This window comes from Bubalus bubalis, chromosome 3, assembly GCF_019923935.1.
Source record: "Bubalus bubalis isolate 160015118507 breed Murrah chromosome 3, NDDB_SH_1, whole genome shotgun sequence".
Lineage (NCBI taxonomy): Eukaryota > Metazoa > Chordata > Mammalia > Artiodactyla > Bovidae > Bubalus > Bubalus bubalis.
In genome coordinates, this window is record NC_059159.1 from 148,294,410 (window position 1) to 148,320,243 (window position 25,834).

Below are 25,834 nucleotides of genomic sequence, written 5' to 3' on the forward strand. Positions count from 1 at the left end.
GATTTCATATGATTAAATAGTAAATTAAAATTTTGCATCTTGTTAAAGATTTTTAAATCCTCATTGAGTACAGTGTGACATGCTTGGGTACAAGGACTCTTTGATATGAATGTCAGGAAATCAAGTAAAGTGGCTTAGGCGCAAAGGAGTTTCGTGATTCTCAGCATGGAACTCTGACAGGACAGGGGAACCAGGCTCTCAGGGCTTCAGGGACGCTTTTCATTTCTTGTCATGTGTCCCCTGGCATGTGGCTTCATCCTCTGGCTGGCCTCGGCTCCACGCTGCCTGCCTCGCCACCAGGGAAGAAGGGGGACTCTCTTCACTCAGGTCTAACTCAGAATCTCCCAGGAGTGGCCTCTGGTGGGCCTTGTAGATCACATGTCCCCTTGGTGGCCACAGCAGTGGACATTATAAGTGGGGGATGTGAAAGAAAGTGAAAGCGAAAGTGTTAGTCGCTCAGCTGCATCCAACTCTTTGCGACCCCATCGGCTGTAGCCCGCCAGGTTCCTCTGTCCATGGAATTCTCCAGGCAAGAATACTGGAGAATACTGGAGTGGGTTGCCATTTCCTTCTCCAGAGGATCTTCCTAACCCAGGGATCAAACCTGGATCTCCTCCATTGCAGGCAGATTCTTTACCGCCTAAGCCTCCAGGGAAGGCCCAAGTGGGGGATGGAGGCCTCTCCAACTGAAGGGAGGGCTGCTATTTTGGCCAGAAAAATCACAGCAGCCCCTGAGGGCCAACCTTGACCCTATTGGTCATCCATTCCCCATGATGCCCCCAAATCACCTTGAAGCATTTTCTCCTTGTCCATCTACAACTTGCCCTAAAGGCATTTTCTCTTTTTGTGTCTATGACTTATGTTAAAGCATTCCTCTCTGTATGTCCACAAACGCAGGTGTTTGCTAAGAGCCACCTCAGGTCCTGCCAGCAGCTGTACCCAGCTCTAACCCCATACCTCTAGGTCACACCCAAGACCCAGGGAGCCTGTGGCCTCCTTGCTAGTTAGTCACCTTAGCACACTGTATGCAGCGAGGAAGGGAACTCATTTATAAATGGGGACAAAGCACACTGTCCCCACAAAATCCATATCGGGGGGAGGGCATGACAGGGCCAGTAGGTCTCAGAAGTCCATGTTTGACCCCATTGCCTGACAGTAGATTAAGCCCCTTAGTAATCTCCTCACCAGGTTCTTGCTGATACGCTTTCCCCCTGAAGGATGATTGGAGAGAAGCTCTTCATGGGGGTCTTTATCCCTCATTGATGGACTTTTGTGAGTGTTGTTAGAAGGTTCTGGAGGTTTTCATGAGCTGGGTAATAAATCCCTAAAAGCTGTATTTGGCTTTTCATAAATTTAATATAGGGGAGGTGGTCCATTATCTAATAACCGATAAAGTGATTCTGGTCAAATGAGTAGTCTGGGACCTGGATTGGCTGGAATCTGTGGGCTTTGCCTCCTAAGCCCTGTGCTTGGGGAATTCTGCTCTCTCTCAGTTCAGTTCAGTTCAGTTCAGTTCAGTTCAGTCGCTCAGTCGCGTCCGACTTTTCGCGACCCCATGAATCACAGCATGCCAGGCCTCCCTGTCCATCACCAACTCCCGGAGTTCACTCAAACTCACATCCATCGAGTTGGTGATGCCATCCAGCCATCTCATCCTCTGTCATCCCCTTCTCCTCCTGCCCCCAATCCCTCCCAGCTTCAGAGTCTTTTCCAATGAGTCAACTCTTCTCATGAGGTGGCCAAAGTACTGGAGTCTCAGCTTCAGCATCATTCCTTCCAAAGAAATCCCGGGGTTGATCTCCTTCAGAATGGACTGGTTGGATCTCCTTGCAGTCCAAGGGACTCTCAAGAGTCTTCTCCAACACCGCAGTTCAAAAGCATCAATTCTTCGGCACTCAGCTTTCTTCACAGTCCAACTCTCGCATCCATACATGACCACTGGAAAAACCATAGCCTTGACTAGATGGACCTTTGTTGGCAAAGTTTCATGTCTCTGTTTTTGAATATGCTATCTAGGTTGGTCATAACTTTCCTTCCAAGGAATAAGTGTCTTTTAATTTCATGGCTGCAGTCACCATCTGCAGTGATTTTGGAGCCCCAAAAATAAAGTCTTACACACTGTTTCCACTGTTTCCCCATCTATTTCCCATGAAGTGATGGGACCAGATGCCAAGATCTTAATTTTCTGAATGTTGAGATTTAAGCCAACTTTTTCACTCTCCTCTTTCACTTTCATCAAGAGGCTTTTTAGTTCCTCTTCACTTTCTGCCATAAGGGTAGCGTCATCTGCATATCTGATGTTATTGACATTTCTCCCAGCAATCTTGATTCCAGCTTGTGCTAGACCTCAGCTTAAAGGCATTTGCTTTAGACGAATAGCATATTGAGGGCTTGGGAGAGGGTGATGGGGTTACTAGTGTGCTCCAGTGTGTGGCCCTATCAGTGAGGAACTAAATTAGCCAGGTATGTAAGATACACAATCCACTGTCAGGGAAAGGGGTCACGTGATGGAGGGGGCATGGTCAGGATAAGTCACCAAGGCCCATGCAGGAATTCTTTTGGTAGCAAGAAACACAAACCTAACTTGAACTAAATTAGGCAGGGAAAGAATTCTCTGACCAGCCAGCTTCTGGGACAGCTAGGCGTATTGTCTGCATCTTTTCTCGGCTCTCCTTCTCCCCTGCGCACAGAACAGAACATGCCCCTGGTGGTCCCCAGGTCATGTCTTCCCAGTCTTTCAACCAAAGTGGAGAGTGATCTTACCTCTATATTTTGTGAAGGACTGGGACAAGGGCGAGGTGCTGTAATTGACAGCCTTCATTAGGACTCCATTCTTGGAGTTGGGGGTACAATGCAGGAGACCCCCACCACACTTGGTTTTGACAGCAGATATGCATGTTGTATATCACTGGGCAGGCCCATGTGCCTATATCTCCAGTTATTAATGCATTTTCTTGTTCACCTCTGCACTTGCACTGTGGTTGAACACTCAGGAAACCACTTGGTTATTGTAACGGTCTACAAATCCATGTTGCCACTAACCAAGTAAGCAAGCTTGGCACAGGTACGTGCATGCTTCCCCAGTGTTGTAAGAGCTGCTGTGTTTAATAAAGTGCTGGTTCATCTCAAGTTGTTTCATATTAAGTCATCACTCAATCCATGTTTGTTATTTGTCATTTTATTCATTTTCTAAGAGAGATTGATAAATGTCCAGTTACTTTCAGATAGGGCTCCTCAAAATACGATGATGTCCATACTCAGAAACACAGGTGCCCTGGTTTTTTATTGCATCTGGAGCAATTCTACAGTTTTCTTCTGCAAGATGACTAGGCAACACCAGTGGACTTTTTCTAAATAACACATCCTAACAAATACACACTACTATATATTCTGTATAGCACTGGGAACTGTACTCAATGTTTTGTAATAACCTATAAGGGAAAAGAATTTGAAAAAGAATAGAAATATGTATGTAAGTGAATCACTTTACATCTGAAGCTAACGTGTTGTAAATCAACTATGTGTGTGCTCAGTCACTAAATTGTGTCCAACTCTTTGCGGCTCCGTGGACCATAGCCCTCCAGGCTCCTCTGTCCATGGGATTTCTCAGGCAAGAATACTGGAGTGTGTTGCCATTTCCTTCTCCAGGGGATCCTCCTGACCCAGGGACTGAACCTGCATCTCTTATGTCTCCTGCATTGGCAGGCGGGTTCTTTACCACTGAGCCACCAGGGAAGTTCTAAATCAACTATACTTTAAAAAAGAGAGAGAAAAAGAAAAAGAGAGAAATAAGTAAATAGCATGTCCTGTTCCCTAAATAAAACTTCCAAAGAAGAGAATGCTTGGTTTTCTTTTGCCTGAACATCTTACACAATGCCTGCATGTGTGATGAGACACTTAGAAAGGATATAAGATTAGTTAGCCTACAGGGCAGCCACATGTGCTCATGAGAAAAATGAGAGAGGGGAAAAGGTGTTGAAGCAGGAATCCAGCCATCACCCCTCTGCCTATACACTCTTCTCCAAAGCTCCAAGCCCCTCCTCTTCGAAGAGCAGATTGTACAATAACTTTGTGCACTTGGCTTTGAGGGATGGCGGTGGCAGGCAAGTGTTTTAATGGAGATGGGACTTGAGCTGTGTGAAATTCAGGCTACAGTCCTACCCTGATGACCCTTTCTTCCCACTTCAGCAGGGGAGCCTGTAGTTTTAGGTTCATTGCTGAGGGGTCACATTTGCCCACCATCAAGCTTGGGAGAGGTCCCTGTCTCCGTGACTTCCCACACTCTGGCTTCATTGAAAGCCACTAGGGTGGGTAAACATTGACTCTGGAGTCATCCCAGAGCTGGTGCGAAGGTGCAGGAAGCAGTTCTGGGCTGTCCAATGCTGCCTACGTGCTGATGGCTCTGGAGAGGGTGGTAACAAGGACAGAGCTGCTTCCTGGAACAAGGCGTAGATAAGAGGTGGCTTGTTGTGCTTGAGTTTCCGTTGAACTTCACTGCGAGTTACAAAATCCTATGTCATAACTACTGCACATAGGATTTGTTAGTAGTGACTTCCCCAAGAAGGACTCTGTGTGTATATATAGAGAGAGGGGAAAGAGACAGAGAGGAGGAGAGAGAGAGAGAGACGGAGAGAAAGGGAGTGTATGTGAGCAAGCATGAGTTCCTTTTGATAATTATTTTGGAAAATGTTCAGAGAGGCCAAAAATAATGAGCAGATCTTGGGATCTTGGGGGTCTCTATGCAGAGAGACACACACCCCCCAGCCCACCCTGTGCTGAGAAACAGCAACAGGTACTATGTGGTGGCCATGGGGTCCTCGAACCCGCCCTTCCATGTGCTCACTGGGTGGGGCTTCTCATCTTGGTTGTCAGACCTTCCACGCTGTACTGACCAACTAAATCTGCAGCCTTCCTTGCAGGCTTTTTCTGGCTTGTAGGAGAAAAATGGCATTTAGAGCTAGGTTATTCCAAAGGGTGGCGGGAACTAAGTCCACTGGAGGTTAAAAATAGCCGGAGCCCAGCCAGCTTGGTCAAGCCTGCAGGCCTAGGGACCGCCCGCCATCACCCTGGCCCTCCCTGGGTGCCACATACCGACGCTAGTTCCAGGAGGTGCTCAGAGCCTGTTACTCATATGTCAGATTCCCACTGTCGTGATGTTATTTCATGCACCAACTGCGTTTTCACAGAAAAGCGTGAGTCACTCCTGAGTGGGGCTTTGGGAAAGAACTTGGCCAGGGTGGGAGGGAGCGGCTCTCATAAGCCGGAAATCTAGGCGGGGAAGGGGCCTTTTATAGCATCCTGCGTTGGCTTTTTCCGTAGGTTAATTTTTATCTTAACAACCAAGATAAGGTTGAATGATCTTTTTATAAGAAATCTATTTAAATACAAGGGAATATTTGAACTTCTTTTTAAAAGGCGAGGGCATTTTTTGTGGTGCTCAATTTATAAATAAGATAGATTAGGGGTTGTTTGATGGACATTTACAAGGGCAGTGACTCTTGCGGGGTGTTATCTCCGCACCACTCTGGGGACACAAAATACCCTTTGTTCTAGTCTGCAGGGACAGCGGCTCTGATCAGCCGGGCATGCCTACCCCAGAACCCTCCAGACAGGGCTTACTGCTCGGGAACAGATGGTGATTTTTCAAACTGAATGCTATTCTGGTGCACTTACTTAGGAAAAAGATCTAAAAATAGACTTGAATGAGCCTAACCTGCAAAAATAAGTTGTCAGCTTCTTTTTACTCCTTCTGGGTTGAAAACAAAGCTGTCAGCAATTTCTGTGCGTTGAGGAATCTGTGTGCTTTCTTATTTTAGAGAAAGCTTTTTCAGTAGGACTGCAATTGAGTCCCCTTAAATCTCTCAGTGTCAACAAATTACCATCTGTTGTTCTAGAGACTCTCAAGCTGATGAGTCCTCCTCCCCACTTGAAGCTGGAGACAGGTTGCCCATCTGGAAAACGGGGCCTGAGGGACCAGCTCTGTGCCCCTGGAGGGGCTTATTGCAGGATTTCAAGGTCAGCCAGACCCCCTGAAGCCTGATGCTGGGAGCAGTTGTCCCCTTGGTGCGGTGAAGACACTCGGCTTGGAGATGGGGTAGCCGTGAGGTCCAGGGTGGCGGTCTGATGCCTGTTGTGACTTGGGTAGTGATGGCCCCAGCACTGGACTTGGAGGAGATGGCCAAGCACTCACCTTCTTCACAAAGTACCTGGTGCTCTCTTGCCTGGTGGGCAATGTGCGCTGGACTTGTGGGGATTTGGTACAGTATTATTGTCTGTGAAATGAGGGTCCCTCCATACTAAACAGGGTGGGTAAAACCTAGAGAAGTTGAGGGCAGGTGGAGCCCTTGTTCATCCTGGAAGGGACTGGCTTGAATTTGAGAAATAAAATGAAGCTGGAAATGGCACTTCTACTTGTGGAGAATTGTGCTGGTGATACCACACTCAGTCTAGGCCCAAGGCTCTCGGGACCGCACACCCTGCTGAGCCTTCACTGTGGTCATGTGGGCACACAATCCACACCTTCCCCTCTCCCACACAAACCACAAACACACACCTACACTGCTGAGATGATGAGCAATTTTTCCTAGGATGGAGAAGGTGGGATATCAGAGGAGAAAAAGTTAGACTAGGGAGATACTTGATGGTGAAAGGGATGGAGAAAAAGAGGCGGGGCTGGGCGAATGCCAGAGGGCTGCTGGGCTCTAAGAACCTCCAGGCTGGCTCCCTCAGGCCACCCAAGAGGGTTCAGGTGATGGTCAGTCTTGGATAGTGTTGGAGGCTCTGGGAATCTGCCCAGCCAGTTTCTGTTTGATGAACTGTTTTGATGGAACCATCTCATTAACCATGAGTTAATTTAGCCTGTGTGTGCTGAGTTGGAGAAGCTAGACTCACCACTAGCCATTTTCCCAGGCTGAGCTGGGATGGAAGCCCACACACCTCCCCTCTATGCACAGACTTTTTCGGAGGGAGCATCAGTCCATTTGCCAACCAGAGGCTCCCGGTTCCTATGGACACTAAAGGGTGCTCTGTGCACGTCTGGCTTCTAGCGAGTGACACTAAGAAAGACCATGGTGAATATATGTGTGTTTTGGACACTGCATGACAATTCTTAACAGCCTTTCTTCCAGCTAAAAGCACATGGAAGAATCAAAGGATTTTTACAATTTCAAAGTAATTTGAAAGGTTGCCAGTGACTGGTCTAGGTCTCAAATTTTCCTGAAAGAAAAACAAAGTTTTAAGAGGAATAGAAAGGACAAAGTACCTCAAAAATTAAGTGGAGCAGATCAATGAAACTTTATGGTCTTTAAACCTTGGAAGAACGTCTGTCCTACTCTTGGGCTGCTACCTGTAGTCCAGAGAGCCATGCGTCCAGCTCACCCAGTCACAGCCTCTGGCAATGTGATCCCCGAGAGAAAGTGTCTGGCAGTAAAGAAAGGAGGTGGAGGGAGTACCTCTCAGAAGAAACGATCAAGAAGATACACGGTCAATGCCCTGTGTCAGCAAGGATCTGGGGCCAAAGGAGGGGTGGTGTGTCATAGCAATGATGCTGGAAATCCAAAGCCACACATTTAAAAAGAAGGTTCTCATTCTTTGTCAAAGCAGTTGAAGTTCTAGGGATTTGTCTTGAGATACTAATCAAGGGTGTGCACACAGACGGTTAACCTCTGAAACAAACAACCGTAACAATAGGGGTGGAACAAATACATTCTAACACCTGTGCTCCATGTACTGAGACTGTGTTGTAGAAGTGTGTATATGATTGTCAAAGAAGAACATTTTTTGTGTGCTGTTATATGAAAAAAAAAAAAAGGTTACAATTCAGTCCATGTAATATGGTTCAATTTTCATGCAATATAATACCTTTCCTAATTTTTCTGCAATTGTATTAGTTTTCTAGGGCTTCCCTGGTGGATTAGATGGTAAAGAATTTGCCTGCAATGCTCAACACCCAGGTTCGATCCCTGGGTTGGGAAGATCCCCTGGAGAAGGGAATGGCAACCTACTCCAGTATTCTTGCCTGGAGAATGCCATAGACGGGGGAGCCTGGCAGATTACAGCCCATGGGATTGCAAAGAGTCGGACACACCTGAGCAACTAACATACACACGTTAGTTTCCTACTGTGGCTGTAGCAAATCATCACAAACCTGGTGACTTCAGACAACATTCATCTGTTATCTCACACTTCAGTAGTTCAGAAGGTTGACATGGGTCTCTTGGGGCTCAGAGCAAGGAGTCAGTGTGGCGGTTCTGTCTGGAGGCTGCAGGGGAGCCTTTTCAGCTGCCTGTGGTCATCTGCATCCCTGGGATCATATCCTCAGTCCTTCAGAGTAGCAACAGCAGGTCAAGTTCTTTTCCCACACCTCTGGTCTCTCGTGTCCTCACCCACAGCTGGGACCTGAGACCATGTTGGATGCACTCAGCTGTCCAGGAAAATCTCCCTATTTTAAGGTCAGCTGCTTAGCATCCTTCATTTTAATTTCCTGCATTTCACCTGCTACCCTAATCCTCCTTTGTCATGTAGCCTAACGTATTTATAGGTTCCAGAGCTTAGGACACAGACATCTTTGAGGGGGACAGTATTCTGCTCACCACAACACAATGCTGTGCTGTGAAAAGTCACTCCACTTGTTTCCTACTCTTTGCAACCCCATGGACTGTATCCCACCAGGATCCTCTGTCCATGGGATTCTCCAGGCAAGAATACTGGAGTGGGTTGCCATGCCCAGATAAGAAAGCCTTTCTCAGTGATCAGTGCAAAGAAATAGAGGAAGACAATAGAATGGGAAAGACTAGAGACCTCTTCAAGAAAATTAGAGATACCAAGGGAATATTTCATGCAAAGATGAGCACAATAAAGGACAGAAACAGTATGGACCTAAGAGAAGAAGAAGATATTTAGAAGAGGTGGCAAGAATAAACAAAAGATTTACACAAAAAAGATCTTCATGACCCAGATAATCACAATAGTGTGATCACTCACCTAGAGCCAGACATCTTGGAATGTGAAGTCAAGTGGGCCTTAGGAAGCATCACTATGAACAAAGCTAGTGGAGGTAATGGAGTTCCAGTTGAGCTATTTCAAATCCTGGAAGATGATGCTGTGAAAGTGCTGCACTCAATATGCCAGCAAATTTGGAAAGCTCAGCAGTGGCCACAGGACTGGAAAAGGTCAGTTTTCATTCTAATCCCAAAGAAAGGCAATGCCAAAGAATGCTCAAACTACCGCACAATTGCACTCATCTCACATGCTAGTAAAGTAATGCTCAAAATTCTCTAAGCCAGGCTTCAACAGTATGTGAACCACGAACTTCCTGATGTTCAAGCTGGATTTAGAAAAGGCAGAGGAACCAGAGATCAAATTGCCAACATCCACTGGATCATAGAAAAAGCAAGAGAGTTCCAGAAAAACATCTACTTCTGCTTTATTGACTATGCCAAAGCCTTTGACTATGTGGATCACAACAAACTGTGGAAAATTCTGAAATAGATGGGAATACCAGATCACCTTGCCTGCCTCCTGAGAAATCTGTATGCAGGTCAAGAAGAAACAGTTAGAACTGGACATGGAACAACAGACTAGTTCCAGATCAGGAAAGGTGTACGTCAAGGCTGTCACCCTGTTATTTAACTTCAATGCAGAGTACCTCATGCGAAATGCTGGGCTGGATGAAGCACAAGCTGGAATCAAGATTGCCAGGAGAAATATCAATAACCTCAGGTACGCAGATGACACCACCCTAATGGCAAAAAGTCAAGAGGAACTAAAGAACCTCTTGATGAAAGTGAAAGAGGAGAATGAAAAAATTGGCTTAAAACTCTACATTCAGAAAATTAAGATCATGGCATCTGGTCCCATCACTTCATGGCAAATAGATGGGGAAACACTGGAAACAGTGACAGACTTTATTTTGGGGGGCTCCAAAATCACTGCAAATGGTGACTACAGCCATGAAAGGAAAAGATGTTTGTTCCTTGGAAGAAAAGCTATGACAAACCTAGACAGCTTATTAAAAAGCAAAGACATTACTTTGCCAACAAACGTCCATCTAGTCAAAGCAATGGTTTTTCCAGTAGTCATGTATGGATATGAGAGTTGGACTATAAAGAAAGCTGAGCACTGAAGAATTGATATTTTTGAACTGTGGTGTTGGAGAAGACTCTTGAGAGTCCCTTGGACTGCAACGAGATCCAACCAGTGAATCCTAAAGGAAATCAGTCCTGAATATTCATTGGAAGGACTGATGCTGAAGCTGAAACTGCAACAATTTGGCCACCTGATGTGAAGAACTGACTCACTGGCAAAGACCTTGATGCTGGGAAAGTTTGAAGGTGGGAGGAGAAAGGGATGACAAAGAATGAGATGGTTGGATGGCGTCTCCGACTCGAAGGACATGAGTTTGAGCAAGCTTCGGGAGTTGGTGAGGGACAGGGAAGCCTGGTGTGCTGCAGTCCATGGGGTCACCGAGTCGGACACAACTGAGTGACTGAACTGAACTGAACTTGCCATGCCTTCCTCCAGGGGATCTTCCAGACCAAAGAATTGAACCCGCAGCTCCTGCAGCTTCTGCATTGCTTGCAAATTCTTTACCATTGAGCTACTGGGGAAGCCCTGGGCTCACCAATTTCCCTCTTGTATCCCAGGAGACTTCCTTTTGCTAGTGGCAGTAAATGCTGCTATTAAGATTCCCCCTAACATTCTGTAGATGTCATCACAAGCCCCTCAGTGTTGCACTAGAAAACACAGTCTGTTGTTGGGATCTCCTCTGTCTTCACCCATTCAAACCTGAGCTGAGTTAAAAAATCCAAAGTATGCACTGGGGACTTCTGTGGTGGTCTAGTGATTAAGACTCTGAGCTGCCAATTCAGGGAGTATGGGTTCGATCATTAGTCAGAGAACTAAGATCCCACATACTGGAGAGCATGGACAGAAGTTAAAAAAAAAAAAAGAAGCACACCATTTTAGGGAGAGACTAGGCCTTCCCTCTTGAGAGCTTGCTGGTCCCCAGTGGGTTTCTGGGCTGCACCCACTGTTCTCACTTCCTTCCCAGCCGGAGGAGGAAAGGGGAGAGGACCCTGAAGGTTTATCACAGCTGTGACTCTTCCATGGTCAAAGGGACCCTTCGAATGTGGTGTTTGACTTGAATTAGCTCCTGGGCCATCCAGGGCTCTGGTTGTGTTTCCTTTCCTTCATCTTCTCCTTGGATAAGTCCCTAAGTGGCTGACCTTTACCTGCCAGCATCCCTCCCACCAAAGGGACCCCGGGGGGCAACCTGGCCACTGAGTTGGCCCCTTGGGAGGCCCCATCACTCCACCTGGGATCTCCTCATTTCTGGTGGTCAGGGCATATCTGCTTTGCTTGTTCCCACTGGATTGCTCAAAAGTGTGTGTATGTGTATTGTATGTGTGTTCTTTGTTATTTTGTGTGCGTTGTGTATATTTTGTGTTGTGTTGTGTGTTGTGTATGCTTTGTATGGTGTGTTTCTCTGTTTTGTGGGTTATGTGTGTTGTGTGTGTGTTGCATGTGTTGTGTGGATTGTGTACGGTGGGGTGTATGTGTTGTGTTATGTATGTGTGATGGGGTGTATGTGTGTTGTGTGCTGTATGGGTTGTGTATATTGTCTGTTATATATGTTTTATGTGTTGTTTCTGTTTTGTGTTGTGCATGTGTTGTATGCATTGGGTGTGTATGTGTGTTGTGTGTACAAGCAAAGGAGTCAGCTGTGCACTGTGCCCAGATGCCCTGACTGGCTATCTCTAAGTTAATGTGTGGTTTCCCCTTTCTTACTTTGAGTGTAGGTGGTATTTTATTTTCTGCTGTTGCTCTTCTGTGGAAATTGACTTTGTGAGGTTCAGGGGAAGAAGGTTTTGTCAGCATACATCTTTCTACTTTGGAAGAGAGCTGATCCATCATTCGGGGGTAGAGGAGGGTTTTGATCCAGGAGAAGCCTTTGTGGAGTGACGTCAGGAGTCGGGTGACAGGCTTGTCCCCAAGGTTTCATTTCTCTCTTTCTGCATTTCCCAATAACTCCATCGTCATGGTGGGCCTCTGTTCACTTGGTTCTTACAGCTTCCTCCACTCATGTGAGAGAAGGCATACTTCTCACACATTAAAAGGAAGACTTAAAAATTATTTTCTTATTCCTCTACTTTTAGAAATGAAATTCACCTCAGAGAGTTACAACTCTGTTCCTCAGTTGACAGGCTAAGAAGAGCCACTCTCTTTACAATCAAATAAACACCTTGGTCACATGGATTTTGGAACCAGATGGATGGAAGTTAAACCTGCCTCTTCTACCAGTGGATGGCTTGGTCAGTTTCATGTCTCTCTGATTCTCTAGTTCCTTTTCTTTTTCCTTCCTCCTCCACCCCTTCCTTCCTTCTTTCTGTCCTTGTAAAAAGGGGGTGATAATAACATGACCTTACACTGCAGGGGCAACACACTGTAATGTACAGGAGCTGGCTCCCACCCAGATGGATCCAGGGGATCCGCACCTGAGAGAGGAACGGAGGTGGTGAGGGAGGGGATGGGCCTGGAGGGAGGAGCTGGAGGGAGAGCTGAATTAGGGGGCCTTGGAGGGGACGGCTGGTGGAAGGGAGCAGTGTGGGACAGAGGGAGGCCTGAACAGAGCTGATGCCAACAGTGACCTCAGCTGACCCCCAGTTGGAGGGTCCTTCAAAGCGTCCCTGATTTTGGGCAGAGGCTCAAGTCTTTCCACTCTATGCTGAAAAGTCATTAGATGTCAGCTGCCTGGAGGGATGCGGTTTTGGGACAGGGACCTCCCTGTTGTTCAGTCACTCAGTCTTCTCTGACTCTTTGTGACCCCATGGACTGCAGCACGCCAGGCTTCCCGGTCCTTCACCATCTCCTGGAGCTTGCTCAAACTCATGTCCATTGAGTAGGTGATGCCATCCAACCATCTCATCCTCTGTTGGGCCCTACTCTTCTTGCCTTCAATATTTCCCAGCATCAGGATTTTTTCCAGTGAGTCAATTCTTTGCATCAAGTGGCCAAAGTTTTGGAACATTAGCCTCAGCATCAGTCCTGCCAATGAGTATTCAGGACTGATTTCCTTTAGGATTGACTGGTTTGATCTCCTTGCAGACCAAGGGACTCTCAAGAGTCTTTTCCAGCACCACAGTTCAAAAGCATCAGTTCTTTGGCACTCAACCTTCTTTATATGGTTCAACTCTCACATCCATCCATGACTATTGGAAAGACCATAACTTTGACTATATGGACCTTTATTGGCAAAATAATGTCTCTGCTTTTTAATAAACTGTCTAGGTTTGGTCATAGCTTTTCTTCCAAGAAGCAAATGTGTATTAACTTAATGGCTTCAGTCACCATCTGCAGTGATTTTGGAGCCCAAGAAAATAAAGCCTGTCACTGTTTCCATTGTTTCCCCATCTATTTGCCACTAAGTGATGGCACCAGATGCCATGATCTTCATTTTCTGAATGCTGAGTTTTATAGCCAGCTTGTAAACTCTCCTCTTTCACCTTCATAAAGAGGCTCTTCAGTTTCTCTTCACTTCCTGCCATTAAGCTGGTGTCATTTGCATATCTGAGGTTATTGATATTGTTCCTGGCAATCTTGATTCCAGCTTATGATTCATCCAGCCTGCATTTTACATAATGTACTCTTCATAGAAGCTAAATAAGCATGGTGACAACATACAGCCTTAATGTTCTTCTTTCCCAATTTTTAACCAGTCCATTGTTCCATGTTTGGTTCTAACTGTTGATTCTTGACCTGCATACAGGTTTCTCAGGAGGCATGTAAGGTGATCTGGTATTCCCGTCTCTTTAAGAATTTTACACATTTTGTTGTGATCCACACAGTCAATGGCTTTAGTGCAGTCAATGAAGAAGAAGTAGATATTTTTTCTGGAATTCTCTTGCTCTTTCTATGATCCAACGGATGTTGGCAATCTGATCTCTGGTTCCTCTGCCTTTTCTAAATCCAGCTTGACATCTGGAAGTTCTTGGTTTACATACTACTGAAGCCTTGCTTGGAGAATTTTGAGCATTACTTTGCTAGCATGTGAGGTGAGTGAAATTGTGCAAACCTCCCTACACAGGGGAATAGACCTTGCTGTCTTGAAGGGGATCTGGGTGGTATATCACAGCTTGGAAAAGAAGCAGGAAGCTGCATCACTGCATCTCAGATGCCCTAGCCTCTCCTGATTGTGGCACCAAAGAAAGCCATGCACACCCTGAGGATGCACCCTCCAGTCTGCTGCACTTACGGACCTACACCTGACTCTCACAAGGCATGAGAGTTCCAAGGGGCAACCTCTGAGGACACAAAGCATAACAGAAAATGGGTCTGAGATCCAGGTAATCAGTAAAGAGCCGCACATCCAGTGTGGAGTGTCAACTTCTTCCCCTAGGTCCTTATGGGCCCCTCACCTTGGCTGGGTAATGACAGGTCACCTCAGACCACTGCAGACATTTCATGAAAAGATCATTCAGTGAATAAAGTCCCAGCATCTGGCTCGACCAAGCACCTCCACCTTGCAAGCCTCCTCAAGGGACATGTGTATCTGTGTCCCGGGCACTATAGGTTAGCAGAGCCTCAGTAATACAGAGGAGATTTAGTGTGGTTCAGTTATTGCCAAGTAACAAACCTCCATATTTGGTGCTCAGCACCATACTATATTTTATTGCTCAGAATTCTGTGGATCAGTGTTCGGACAGGGCTCTGCAGGGCCAGCTCTTCTCCACTTGGCATCAGCTGGGTGGTCTCCTGTGGGTGTGTTCAACTGAGAGCTCTACCAACTGGAATGTCCCAAATGGTGTCCCATCTCCAGAGCCTCTCCTGGGGACTTCTGGTCACTCATTTCTCCAGCCAGGACCTCCTGGCAGCACAGTGACCTGACACTATTTGGGAGGAAGTAGATGCCCAAACCTTCTTAAGGACTGGATGCAAAAATCTCGGCAGGTCATTTCTGCTGCAGTCTGTGGTCAGAGCAATAGACTGGCCAGTCCAGTTTCAAGGGGAGAGGAAGAGACCCTAAGCCTGTGAGCCAGAGCAGGAATTCAATGAGATTATATTTGGACAAACAGCAGCATGTGCCAATGTTGATCAGTATTCCCTACACAGCAGTGTTTTCATTGCTGTGACCCGCTTTGGTCCTCAGCTGGTGTTCATGGTGGTTCCCTTGTGTCCGTTCTGTCCTAGGGAGCTTGCATGTGGGGTGTATGCAGCATGTGCTTGATGGACACAACCACACATCCTTGGCGCTTCTCTTTCTGGGGATGGGATTTATTCAAGGAGCTCCTTTGTGTGGAAGCTCGAAACTTGACTTCCTACTGTGGTCTCCTGGGAAGTTTTTAAACTCCACATGCCTGAGCCCACCTAGGCTACTAGATCAGGATCTCTGGAGGTGGGATACAAGTTATTGTCCTGGTTAAGCCACAAATAGCAGTCATTGATTTCATGAATGGACATGTGCCTAAAATTTCAATCAATGTGTACTTTTTTTAAACCTAACTGCAGGGGCCGGCCAAGCGGTGTCAGCCGTGGAGGGCGCCGTGCCTTCACCACCCGGAGCTGGCCCGGCTCCGGCGTCCAAACCGCGCGTTTGCAGGCGCAGCGTCTTCGCCGGGAATACCGCTTCCGCTCTCCGGGTGTGGCCGCGAGTCGGATTGCTCTGCTGTGTTCCATCTCCTCCTAAAGATGCATCCTGACTTATCTCCACACTTGCACACTGAAGAATGCAACGTCTTGATTAACTTGCTTAAGGAATGTCACAAAAATCACAACATTCTGAAATTTTTTGGTCATTGCAATGATCTTGATCGGGAGATGAGAAAATGCTTGAAGAATGAGTACATGGAAAAGAGGAACAAGAGCAGGGAGCTTGGCAATGCAATGCGAAAGAGACTTTTTAATCCTCCAGAGGAATCTGAAAACTAGATCTTAATTTTCACTGGATGCCTTGCCTGAGAGAAGACCCAAAGACTCTTGGTTGGTAACTGAAGGAATCCTGTTGCATTTGGTCTCTAAAATCTTTTGCATGGAAAGTGACCCATGAGAAATCAAGCCTTGGAGAAGTATGGAAACCCTGGATCTGGAATGTTTGTCGGGCAGAGCTGTTTGTACCCTCCTTCCTCTACCAACACATCTGAGACTTCTGTTTCTTCCCTTTGCCTATGACCTGTTAACATTTGAGTACCTTAACCTTCAATAAAACTATTGATTCTGATCATAAAAAAAAAAAAAAAAAAAAAAAAAAAAAACCTAACTGCAGACAAGAAAGATACTTGGTACCAGAAATGGGAAAGGGTACAGTATGTGGGGTACCAGCCTGGCACAAACATTCCTGTGCTTTCCACCAGCAAAGTTGTTCACACTTATTTAGCACGTGAGATGAACAGCTTAGCCTTTTCTAGTTAATTAAGTAAACATAGAACTTGAGACCGGAATTGCGGACAAAAGTCTTGGGCTCTATTGGCTGGCTCGAGAGTGAGAGACAGAGCAGCTGTCTGGATGTACTTGTGCTTACGTTTGTGGCTGTGACATGAGTAGTAGCACTTGAACATTCATAGTATAGCTTATGAATATGCAGAATATATTTGCATTCTCATTTTGGTAGCAGCACTGAAAATAGAAGTAAAAAAAGTCTGGAAGTTAGAGCAAGAAGCAAAGGCAGCAAGGAGCAGAGCCAAATGATATTCTTAGAACTTTATATTTCAGGTGGAAAGTTGAAGTCACAAAACCAGACAGATCTCTCTTTCTTTCCCTAATTAATTATAGGTTGTGAAGTCAGTGTGTGGGCTGGTGTATTCCTTTTTTTTTGAAAAACCGCATATGACAGCTCTAGGCATCCAGGATTTCATCAGTGTCTCCAGGTGAGCTGTAATTCATGTGAAATGTACACCTGATTGCATAACTGCATGATATTACCCATGTTTCTCCATCAAGCACACTTACATCATCTCAGGAGGAGGAGGAGAAATCTCATAGCACTCTTGCACTGTGAGGGAAAAGGTGTCACTCTTTTCCTTTTTTAAAGGAATAACTTTAAATCTAAAAATAATTTTAAAATACAATAGGAAACTGAAAAACATCCATTGTCCTTAAAATGTTCAGTAACCTGCCCTGCCTTTCATATTTGGGGCTTGCAGCAGAAAAAAGTGATTCTGGTCTGGGTTTTGGAACTGGGTCACTTGGGTTCAGATTTGCCACCTACAAGGTCATGGGACCTTAGGTAGGTCATGTGGCTATTCCCTACCTCAGTTTCCTAGCCTGTAAAGTGGAGGTAACAATTGTAACCCCCTTGTAGGATTGTTAGGAGGATTCAATGCATGAATATGTGTGAAGTGCTTAGAACAGTGCCTGGCACAGGGTGAAAATCAATTAACTATGATGATCACCATTATTCCTGACTGCACCCTATGGTTAAAAAAGTAGACACATGCACACACACGTGACAAACACATATGCACAATTACATGCACATGAACACTCACACATACATGCGCAGAACACACACACAGACCTGTGGACACACACACTTTTTCCCACAAGCGATAGCATCACACTCTCTATGTGGGGTTGCAGCTTGCTCTTATTTTCACCTCACAATAATCATGAATTTTTTCCCAGGAGGTCTGCCTTCCTCCAGAGCTGCCACTCCTCTCCTGGTGGGCATGTAGTTGTTCTGAGGTTTCTCTGTCACACATGCAAGGCTTGGCCTGGGTTGGGGATACGCAATTTTAATTACTCACCAAGATTTGTGCCGGTTTGGATTCCTGCTGACGGTGGAGGCCTCTCTCTCCACTTCATCATGGGAGTGGACGAGCCCTGGGCTCTGCCAACCCAATCACTGAGAAATGCACTGTCCTTATTTTAATTTGAATTTCTGTAATCATTATTTGTGTGATGGACTCTCATTTGTCTTGTGCAACATGCAAATACTATTCTGAACCGTGTCAATATATTCTTTGGCCTTCACTGTTTTATAGCTGATCCTTTTTTCTACAAACGACAACAACAAAAACCCATGTACAGACAATCCACAATTTACTCAAGCCTGTAATTTGCCAAATTAGCACATTTAGGTAAAGAAGAGTTCTAAATTTGGAACTTTGACATTGTTTCCAATTGTAATATTTTTGAAGTGCTCATCCTTACAAACCAAATCCATCATGCATGTCATTCCTCCAAAAAGTGATCACCAAGTCCCTATCTGTGTGTGTGTCATAATGTTTTTAGGCATTTAGGTTACATCAGTAAACATATTTTTTTAAGAGCCTGCTGTGTGGAATTAATGATCTATCCCAGATGAAGTGGGAACTGAGATGTGGGCACCAAGACAGGAAGTGGCTGTTCTGGGTGGAGTCTTGGGTTGGGGTCCCCAGCTTGCTTCATGGCCCCCACCCCCACCCCCAGGCTGTGATGGAGAACATGTATGCAGGAGGACAGATGGTCCTTCCCTCCTGATGACCTGGAGGCTACAAGGCATGATGGGCCGATGGCACCTCCAAAGCACTGGAACTCTTTTCTATCCAGGTGAGAGAATGAAGCCCAGTCCCTGGGTGCTGGCCCACTGTTCCTGCCTTTCTCCGAGGGACGCTCCAAAGAGGAAGTATGGCTAATCACACTCTCACTGCTTTGACTGTGTACACACACAGCCAGCATCTCTGGACTCACTGGGTCTGGCAAGGGCAAGCCAGGCGTCAGGGTTGCCCAGAGGCCTGCAGGGGCCAGCCCTGAGCCTGCACCCGGCTCTCCGGCCTGCCTCTCACACTAGGCAGTGAGGGCTGGCCCTGCACCCTCAGCTCCAGGTTGAAACAGCCCAGAAGAACTTCAGGGGCTTTTCCTCAGCCAGTCCTTATCTCTGACCAAGCATGTGGTAGTTGTCACCAAGCCAGCCAGTCAGTCACGAGTGGGGCCATGCTTATAGATGGCGTTGCTGCTGAACCATGCGGCTGGGATTCAATTCCCACATCCTCAGGGAACAGTTCACAGATGTCTGCAAAGCCCAGCACTGCCGTGGTCACTGTGGCCTTCGGGGAGCTGTGGAGCCACTGACACGGTGGTTGTGAGAGGCCCCATCCTTCTCTCACGGAGCCTGTCTGGAAGGCCTTCCGAGGTAGTGATTGGGCAGTATGTTAGTTTCCTGGGCTGCTGTAACTAATTGTCACCAATGTGTGGCTTAAAACAGCACAGTTCTATCCCCTTTCTCTTCTAGAGGCCAGAAGAGTTTCACCAGGCTGAAGCCATGGTATCTGGGGAAGAATGCATTTCCTTGGTTGTTTCAGCTTCTAGAAGCCACCTGTGTTCCTTGGCTCTTGGCTCCTTCCTCCATCTTCAGGATGCATCACTCCAGGCTTTTCTCCCACCATCACACCTTCTTCCTTTCTGCTGTCGGTCTCCCCGTGGGTAAGGACCTATATGAGTACACTGGGCCCACCCCCAGATCCTTAATCACACCAGCAAAGTCCCTTTTGTCATATTAGTTGAACTTCGCAGGTTCCAGGATTAGGAGTGGTTGGTTCTGGGGGCTTGTTCAGCTGACCACAGGCAGGAACCCCTTGGATGGACAAGTACTGACTCTCTGGGCAAGGGTGGTAGGAGGGGGCGTCCAGACAACGAGGGCAGCGCACACCACCATGGCCCAGTCCTGACGAGTCAAGGAGTGGGCCAAGCAGAGCCACTGCTGACCAGGCCAGATCTGCACTGGTTAGTCATACAGTGTCAGTCACCCTGAAGAGAGTGTGGGTCCTTATGGGGAACTATATACCAGCCAGGGAGGCTGGAGTGAGGGATGCACGGCCAGCAACAGTGCAGAGCAGTGGGCCATGTCTACGTAGACCTTTCCCCCAAATCATGCAGAGCTGGGGAGATTAGGTGGAGCTGTGAGGAGTCCAGGGCCAGAGAGATTGGAGGAGAAATGCCTAATGGGGGACAGTGAACTTGGGGGCGCTGGGATGATTGGAAAGAGGGGCCAAGTGGACAGATGCTGGGAGAATAAAACTCACCAACCCGACCCTGGACCCATAGAAAACTGCCCATGTGGATCTTCACAAGCCGTGGAGGCCCAGCCCAGGCTGCCCACCTGCTAGTTTGGACCTTACTCTCCCCTTGTTTTGTGACCATCTATAGTGATTGATTTCCCTGAGCTCCTTGAGGACCACATCTAAACAAATCCATGTCTCTGTCACCTTCAAAGTTCCCACCCAGCCCAGCACAACCACTGCTGAAAGCTTGTTCCACCCTGTGTGGCGAATAGGCCAGTGGCCGGCTGGGGGTCAGGGTGAGGGACAGAGTCGCCCCTGTGTGGGAGAATTCACAGTTGTCCTCAGATGGCAGGGTTGGCAGGGAAGGGTCTGAGACCCCCTGGAGACTTCCAGCGACCTTCGTCCTCCAGTTGGCGGCTCACTTTATGTGCATGTGTGCAGGCATGCTCAGTTGTGTCTCACTGTCTGCACCCTCCTGGACTGTAGCCTGCTGGGCTCCTCTGTCCATGGGATTCTCCAGGCAAGAATACTGGAGTGGATTGCCATGGCCTCCTCCAGGGGATCTTCCTGACCCAGGGATCAAACTAATGTCTCTTGCATTCCCTGCATTGGCAGGTGGGTTCTTTACCACTAGTGCCAGCTGGAAAGCCCACTTTATCTGCATAACATTACACAAATAATGTTGATTTCAAGCAACTCTCATGTGATCCCTGACTGCGCTAAGTAACGGTAAGCCTTGGGCTCTTGCCCAGTACCACGCTGGTTGTCATAAACAAGGTCCCCTATGGGCTGACCTGACATCTGGCCCTCTGCCAAGGAGAGTGGCAGGAACTTGCCTGCATCTCCTGAAATGGGCCTGCGGTGTGGCCATGCATCACCCTGAGAATGCTGGCAGGTCCGAGAGGCCCATCCAGGTGAAGAAGCAGTAACAAGTCAATCCCAAGTGTCAGGTGGGGCATGAAGCAGGTGTGGGCCCCCAGGGACACAGGCCAATGTTAGGTGGCTGCCTCCATTCCTCTACCCACTTCACACTCTGAATAGCTCAGCTCTCCCTTCTTCTGGGGGATGTGTAGCCCAAGGCTGATGGGAACGCGGGGCAGAGCCATGTAGCCAGGGCCTTGCTGAGAAGCATGTGTGTAATGTTCAGAGTCTCTGGCCAGGCCCCAGCTGCTGTCCACACCTCTGCTGGCTGCTGCTTTGTCTCTCTGAGCTCCAGACCCCTCCCCAGTGCCTATTTACATTCAACTGGACCCTCTCATGGCCTGAGCTCTGTTCCCTGCATCCCCAAATCCATCCACCTCAGAAATTTTCCCTGCCAAACCACAGAAACAATACTCGGCTTGTTCCCTGGCAAACACACCTTCTGCAGGCAGACTTGATGAGCCACAAGATGGGTTTATCATGAGATCAAATATCACACTGGAATTTTTTGATTGTCCTTAAAATGTGAGGGTAAATGGGGTCAGCCTCCTTCAGAGCAGTGTAAGCAGGTTGCAGACTGTTAACTTTGTAAAATAAAACCTCTGGTCCATGGAAAATTAAAGGAATCTGTCATACAGAGTGAAGTGAGAAAGTGAAAAATAGATGTTGAATATTAATGCATATATTCAGAATCTAGGGCTTCCCAGGTGCCACAGTGGTAAAGAATCCACCTGCCACTGCAGGAGATGCAGGAGAGGAAGGATCTTCCTTCCTCTGGGTCAGGAAGATCCCCTGGAGTAGGAAATAACAATCCACTTCAGTATTCTTGCTTCGAGAATTCCATGGATAGAAGAGCCTGGCGGGCTACAGTCCATAGGGTTGCACAGAATCAGACACAACTGAACATGCACTCATACAATGGAATTTAGAAAAATGATGCAGATGAACCTATTTGCAAGACAGGAATGGAGCTGCACACCAAGAATGGACATGTGGACACAGTGGGAGAGGGAGGAGGGTTGGACGAACTGGGATGATAGCATTGACGTATGTACACCACCACACGTAAAATGAATAGCTAGTTGAAAGCCGCTGTACAGCACAGGAAGCTCTGTTCAGCATTCTGTGGTGACCTGGAGGGGTGGGATAGAGGGTGGGAGGGAGGCTTCAGAGGGAGGGGATGTAGGTATGCATATAGCTGATTCACTTTGTTGTGGAGTAAAAACTATAACAACATTGTAAAGCAATTATACTCCAATAAAAATTTTTAAAAGAAAATAAAGGGATCACTAGTGATGATGGGATCCCAGGACACGGGACTCATACACATTCACTGTGGAGGTTGCAGAAGAAGAAGAGGCCACATCATTTCCAGTTTGCATCTGGAAGTAACCACACTGAGGTGAAGCTTGGGGCTGACTCAGAAAAACGGAGGAGCTTCAAGCACTCTCGTAAGATGTGAGGCGACCCAAGCCTCTGTGCTGTCAGCGTCCAGCTGAGGACACTGCTGTCTGCCCTGTGAAAACACTCAGGAGTGGTTATGGGGCGGGACTTCTGCTCTGAAGCAAGAAATTTCTCAGCCCGGGAGTTGCGGGAATGTCCCTGCTCCTTGTTTGGGGCCAGAATCCTTCTCCCACTTTGTCATCACTCCAGGAATGATCTCACATGCAGATCAGGCTGCCAGGCACGTCTCAGACCTGGCATTTCTAGGCACAAAGACCGAAACACCATCCCCACTTTTGTCTCCAGAAGCACAGGGGAAGGTGAGGGATGTGACTAGATCAGCAGAGATAATCTTGCATTCATTCATGTCTATTTACTTATCCATTCATTTATTTATTTAGGCTGTGCAGCACAGATTGCAGGATCTTAGTTTCCTGACCAGGGATTGAACCTGAGTCTTTGGCAGTGAATGCAAGGGAGTCTAACCAATGGATTGCCAGGGAATTCCTCATTCATGTGTATTCTAAACATCAACTGGAAAGTTTGACACCCTGAGTGTCATCAGAACTACCTTCATCAGTAGCTAATGCTTATGCTCTGCTGCTGCTACGTCGCTTTAGTCGTGTCCGACTCTGTGCGACCCCATAGATGGCAGCCCACCAGGCTCCCCCGTCCCTGGGATTCTCCAGGCAAGAACACTGGAGTGGGTTGCCATTTCCTTCTCCAATGCATGAAAGTGAAAAGTGAAAGTGAAGCCGCTCAGTCATGTCCGACTCTTCGCGACTCCATGGACTGCAGCCCACCAGGCTCCTCCATCCATGGGATTTTCCAGGCAAGAGTACTGGAGTGGGGTGCCATGCTTGTGCTCAATCGTGTCCAACTCTTTGCAACCCCATGGACTGTGGCTCCTCTAAAATGGGATTTCCCAGGCAAGAATACTGGAGTGGGTTGACATTTCCTTCTCCAGGAGATCTTCCTGACCCAGGGATTGAACTAGCATCTCTTGTGTCCTCTACATTGGCAGGTGGATTCTTTACCAATGCGCCACTGGGAAAGCCACTTATCAGTAGCTAATTACCTGCAATTCCCACCAGAACTGACAGCTGTAAAATCACGCTTCCTAGAGACTCTTCTAGGACAGTGCATCACACACAATCTTTGGTGAAGGACTGCATCATTTTAGTTGTTCTCAATCTCTCTCTTTTTTTTTAATTTTATTTTATTTAACTTTACAGTATTATACTGGTTTTGCCATATATCTCTCAATCTCTTTTGGACTAGCATTTTTGTAAGAGGCAATAAGCATGAATTACTGAAAAATGGGCACATATTGGATGTGGTCAGAGTTCAGATTGCTGTAAAAGTTCTAAACGCTCACTCTTTGCTTTCAATGTCCCTGTCATGGAGCAAGATGAGCAGCTTGCTAATGGGCCAAGGCTGCAGACCACACCGGAATCATGCTGGCAGCCCAACGCCCCAGATTCTCTGTGTTCCTATTTCAATCACGAACAAGCTTTATATTGTTCTTATAAACCACCAGTACTGTCAGGCTGTCAGCCACAAAGTCTTTTGTTAGACCGTAGACCCCGAATTTTCAACTGGGAAATGTGGTGTATAGGTGTGTGTATTTCCCTCTTCGGGAAATCCTAATGAAATTATTCTGTGGAGGGATGCTTGGCCATGTTGAATGACACCTGGGCATGTTCACTTGGTCAGAGTCACTGTTTGAACTCAGTTTTATCCTCTAGGTAGCATGCTGGTTCTTAATAACTAGCTAAAGAAGTTCTCACTTCTCATTATCACAGATCTTCTGAGCAGGAAGGTCACTTAGCTACACAGTGAAAAACCACAAGAACATCTGTCAAAATAGAAACTGCAATGCTTTCTTCAAAGAATTCACATTTACACGTTTATAAGTTCTGCTGAACATGCCAGTTATAAGGAGCATAGGCCCATTTGCCTCCTGGATTTTTCTATATCATTCCCTTCAAAACACACAGTTTTTCCAGGGTTCTAGTACTATATTTGGGTTTCTGCTAAACCAGTAATTTGGTTTTCTGGGTTTCTTTGCCCAGAGTTCATTTTTCTTTCTTTTGAAGCAATCATTTATTACCAAACACTGCAAGATCTTAAAAGACATCATGAAATGAAGTTTAATATTACAATGGGAATTGAAGTTGGTTCTTAGTGGCTTGAATTAGTCATTTCTGTTACAGTGGAGCTGACTTCGATTCTGAGATTCTCACGAAAGTGTTAGTTTGTTAACTTGATGCTTTAAAAAATGCCCTTTTTTAGAGGTCATATTTTGTTATGTTACAGTGCTGATGTCATGCTTTACTCAGAAAACATGTCGGGAAGTGTTCCCTCCGCCTCCTATTTCCTGAAAGAGTTTGTGCACTATTGATGTTGTTACTTTTTTGAATATTTGACAGGTTTCTCTTATGAAACCTGGTGGGTTTTGTTTGGAGTCTGGGTCTGGAGTTTCCTTGGTGGGGAGGTTTGTGGTGACAAACTCAACTTCTTTTGTAAATATAGGGCGATTCCCATTTTCTCCTTCATCTTGTGTAAATTTTGGTAAGCGGTAGTTTTCAAGGAATTTGCCCATTTTATTCAGTTGCCAAAGTGATAGCATACAGTTGTTTACAAAATTGGCTTAGAGACATCTTGATAGTCAATGGTTAAGAATCTGTCTTCCAATGCAGGAGATGCGGATTGTTTCCCTGGGCAGGAAACAAAGATCCCGCATGCGGCAGAGAAACCAGGACGTATCACAACTACAGAAGGCCGCACGCTGCAGTGAAACATCCCGTGTACTGCAACTGAGACCCGATGCAGCCAAATACATAAACGTTCAAAAAAAATTGGCTTCTTATCCTTCTAATATCTAGAATATCTAAAATGATTACCAATCTTTCGTTCTTGATATTGATGAGATGTTCTGTTATGAATTTTTAATTGAGTTTATCTATTTCGTTGTTTTTAAAAGACTAGGATTTAGCTTTGCAATTTCTTGGCAGTGTTTATTTTCTATTTTGTTGATTTCTGCTCTTTATTACTTCTTTCCTTCCACTTACTTTGGGTTTACTTTGCTCTTCTTCTTCTTCTTTTTTTTTTAGTTTCTTGGGGTGGACATTTCTTCTTTCCTAACATATGTATTTAAAGCTGAAACTTCCCTTTAGCCACTACTTGAGCTGTATGCTGTACGTTTTTAATATGCTGGTTTTTCACTATCATTCAATTTGAAATATTTTCTGAATTATTTCTGATTTCTTTTTTTGAAACATGAATGATTTAGAAGTGGGTAGTTTAATTTCTAAATAGTAGAGGTTTCCTTGTTTATCTTATTGTTTTTGATTTCTAATTTAATTACTTTGTAGTAAGAGAATTTGCTTCCTATATTTTCAGATCCTTTAATTTTTTTTTTTTTTTTGAAATTTACATTATGTGTAATTTTCTATGTGTATTTGAAAAGACTATCTAATGATGTATAAATAGAA

At 46.1% G+C, this 25,834-nt stretch overlaps 1 protein-coding gene across 6 annotated transcripts; it reads left to right on the top strand.

Moving 5' to 3' along the window:
- Positions 1–3,668: 3,668 nt before the first annotated feature.
- LOC102411217 (COX assembly mitochondrial protein 2 homolog) lies at positions 3,669–16,212 on the top strand. 6 transcript variants are annotated; one of them, XR_006640880.1, is made up of 4 exons: positions 3,669–5,192; positions 5,895–6,015; positions 12,156–12,311; positions 13,970–14,342. XR_006640880.1 is itself a non-coding variant. In XM_044940323.2 (3 exons), exon 3 carries the CDS (start codon positions 15,685–15,687, stop codon positions 15,922–15,924), a length of 240 nt encoding a protein of 79 aa, XP_044796258.2. In that variant the 5' UTR covers positions 4,502–5,192; positions 12,156–12,311; positions 15,505–15,684; the 3' UTR covers positions 15,925–16,212. The 6 variants fall into 6 exon arrangements, 3 of the variants coding, with proteins under 3 accessions (XP_044796258.2, XP_006068046.4, XP_045021077.1); XR_006640879.1 differs by lacking the exon at positions 5,895–6,015 and adding an exon at positions 15,505–15,587 and having other exon boundaries at positions 3,672–5,192; XM_044940323.2 differs by lacking the exons at positions 5,895–6,015; positions 13,970–14,342 and adding an exon at positions 15,505–16,212 and having other exon boundaries at positions 4,502–5,192.
- The last annotated feature ends 9,622 nt before the right edge of the window (positions 16,213–25,834 follow it).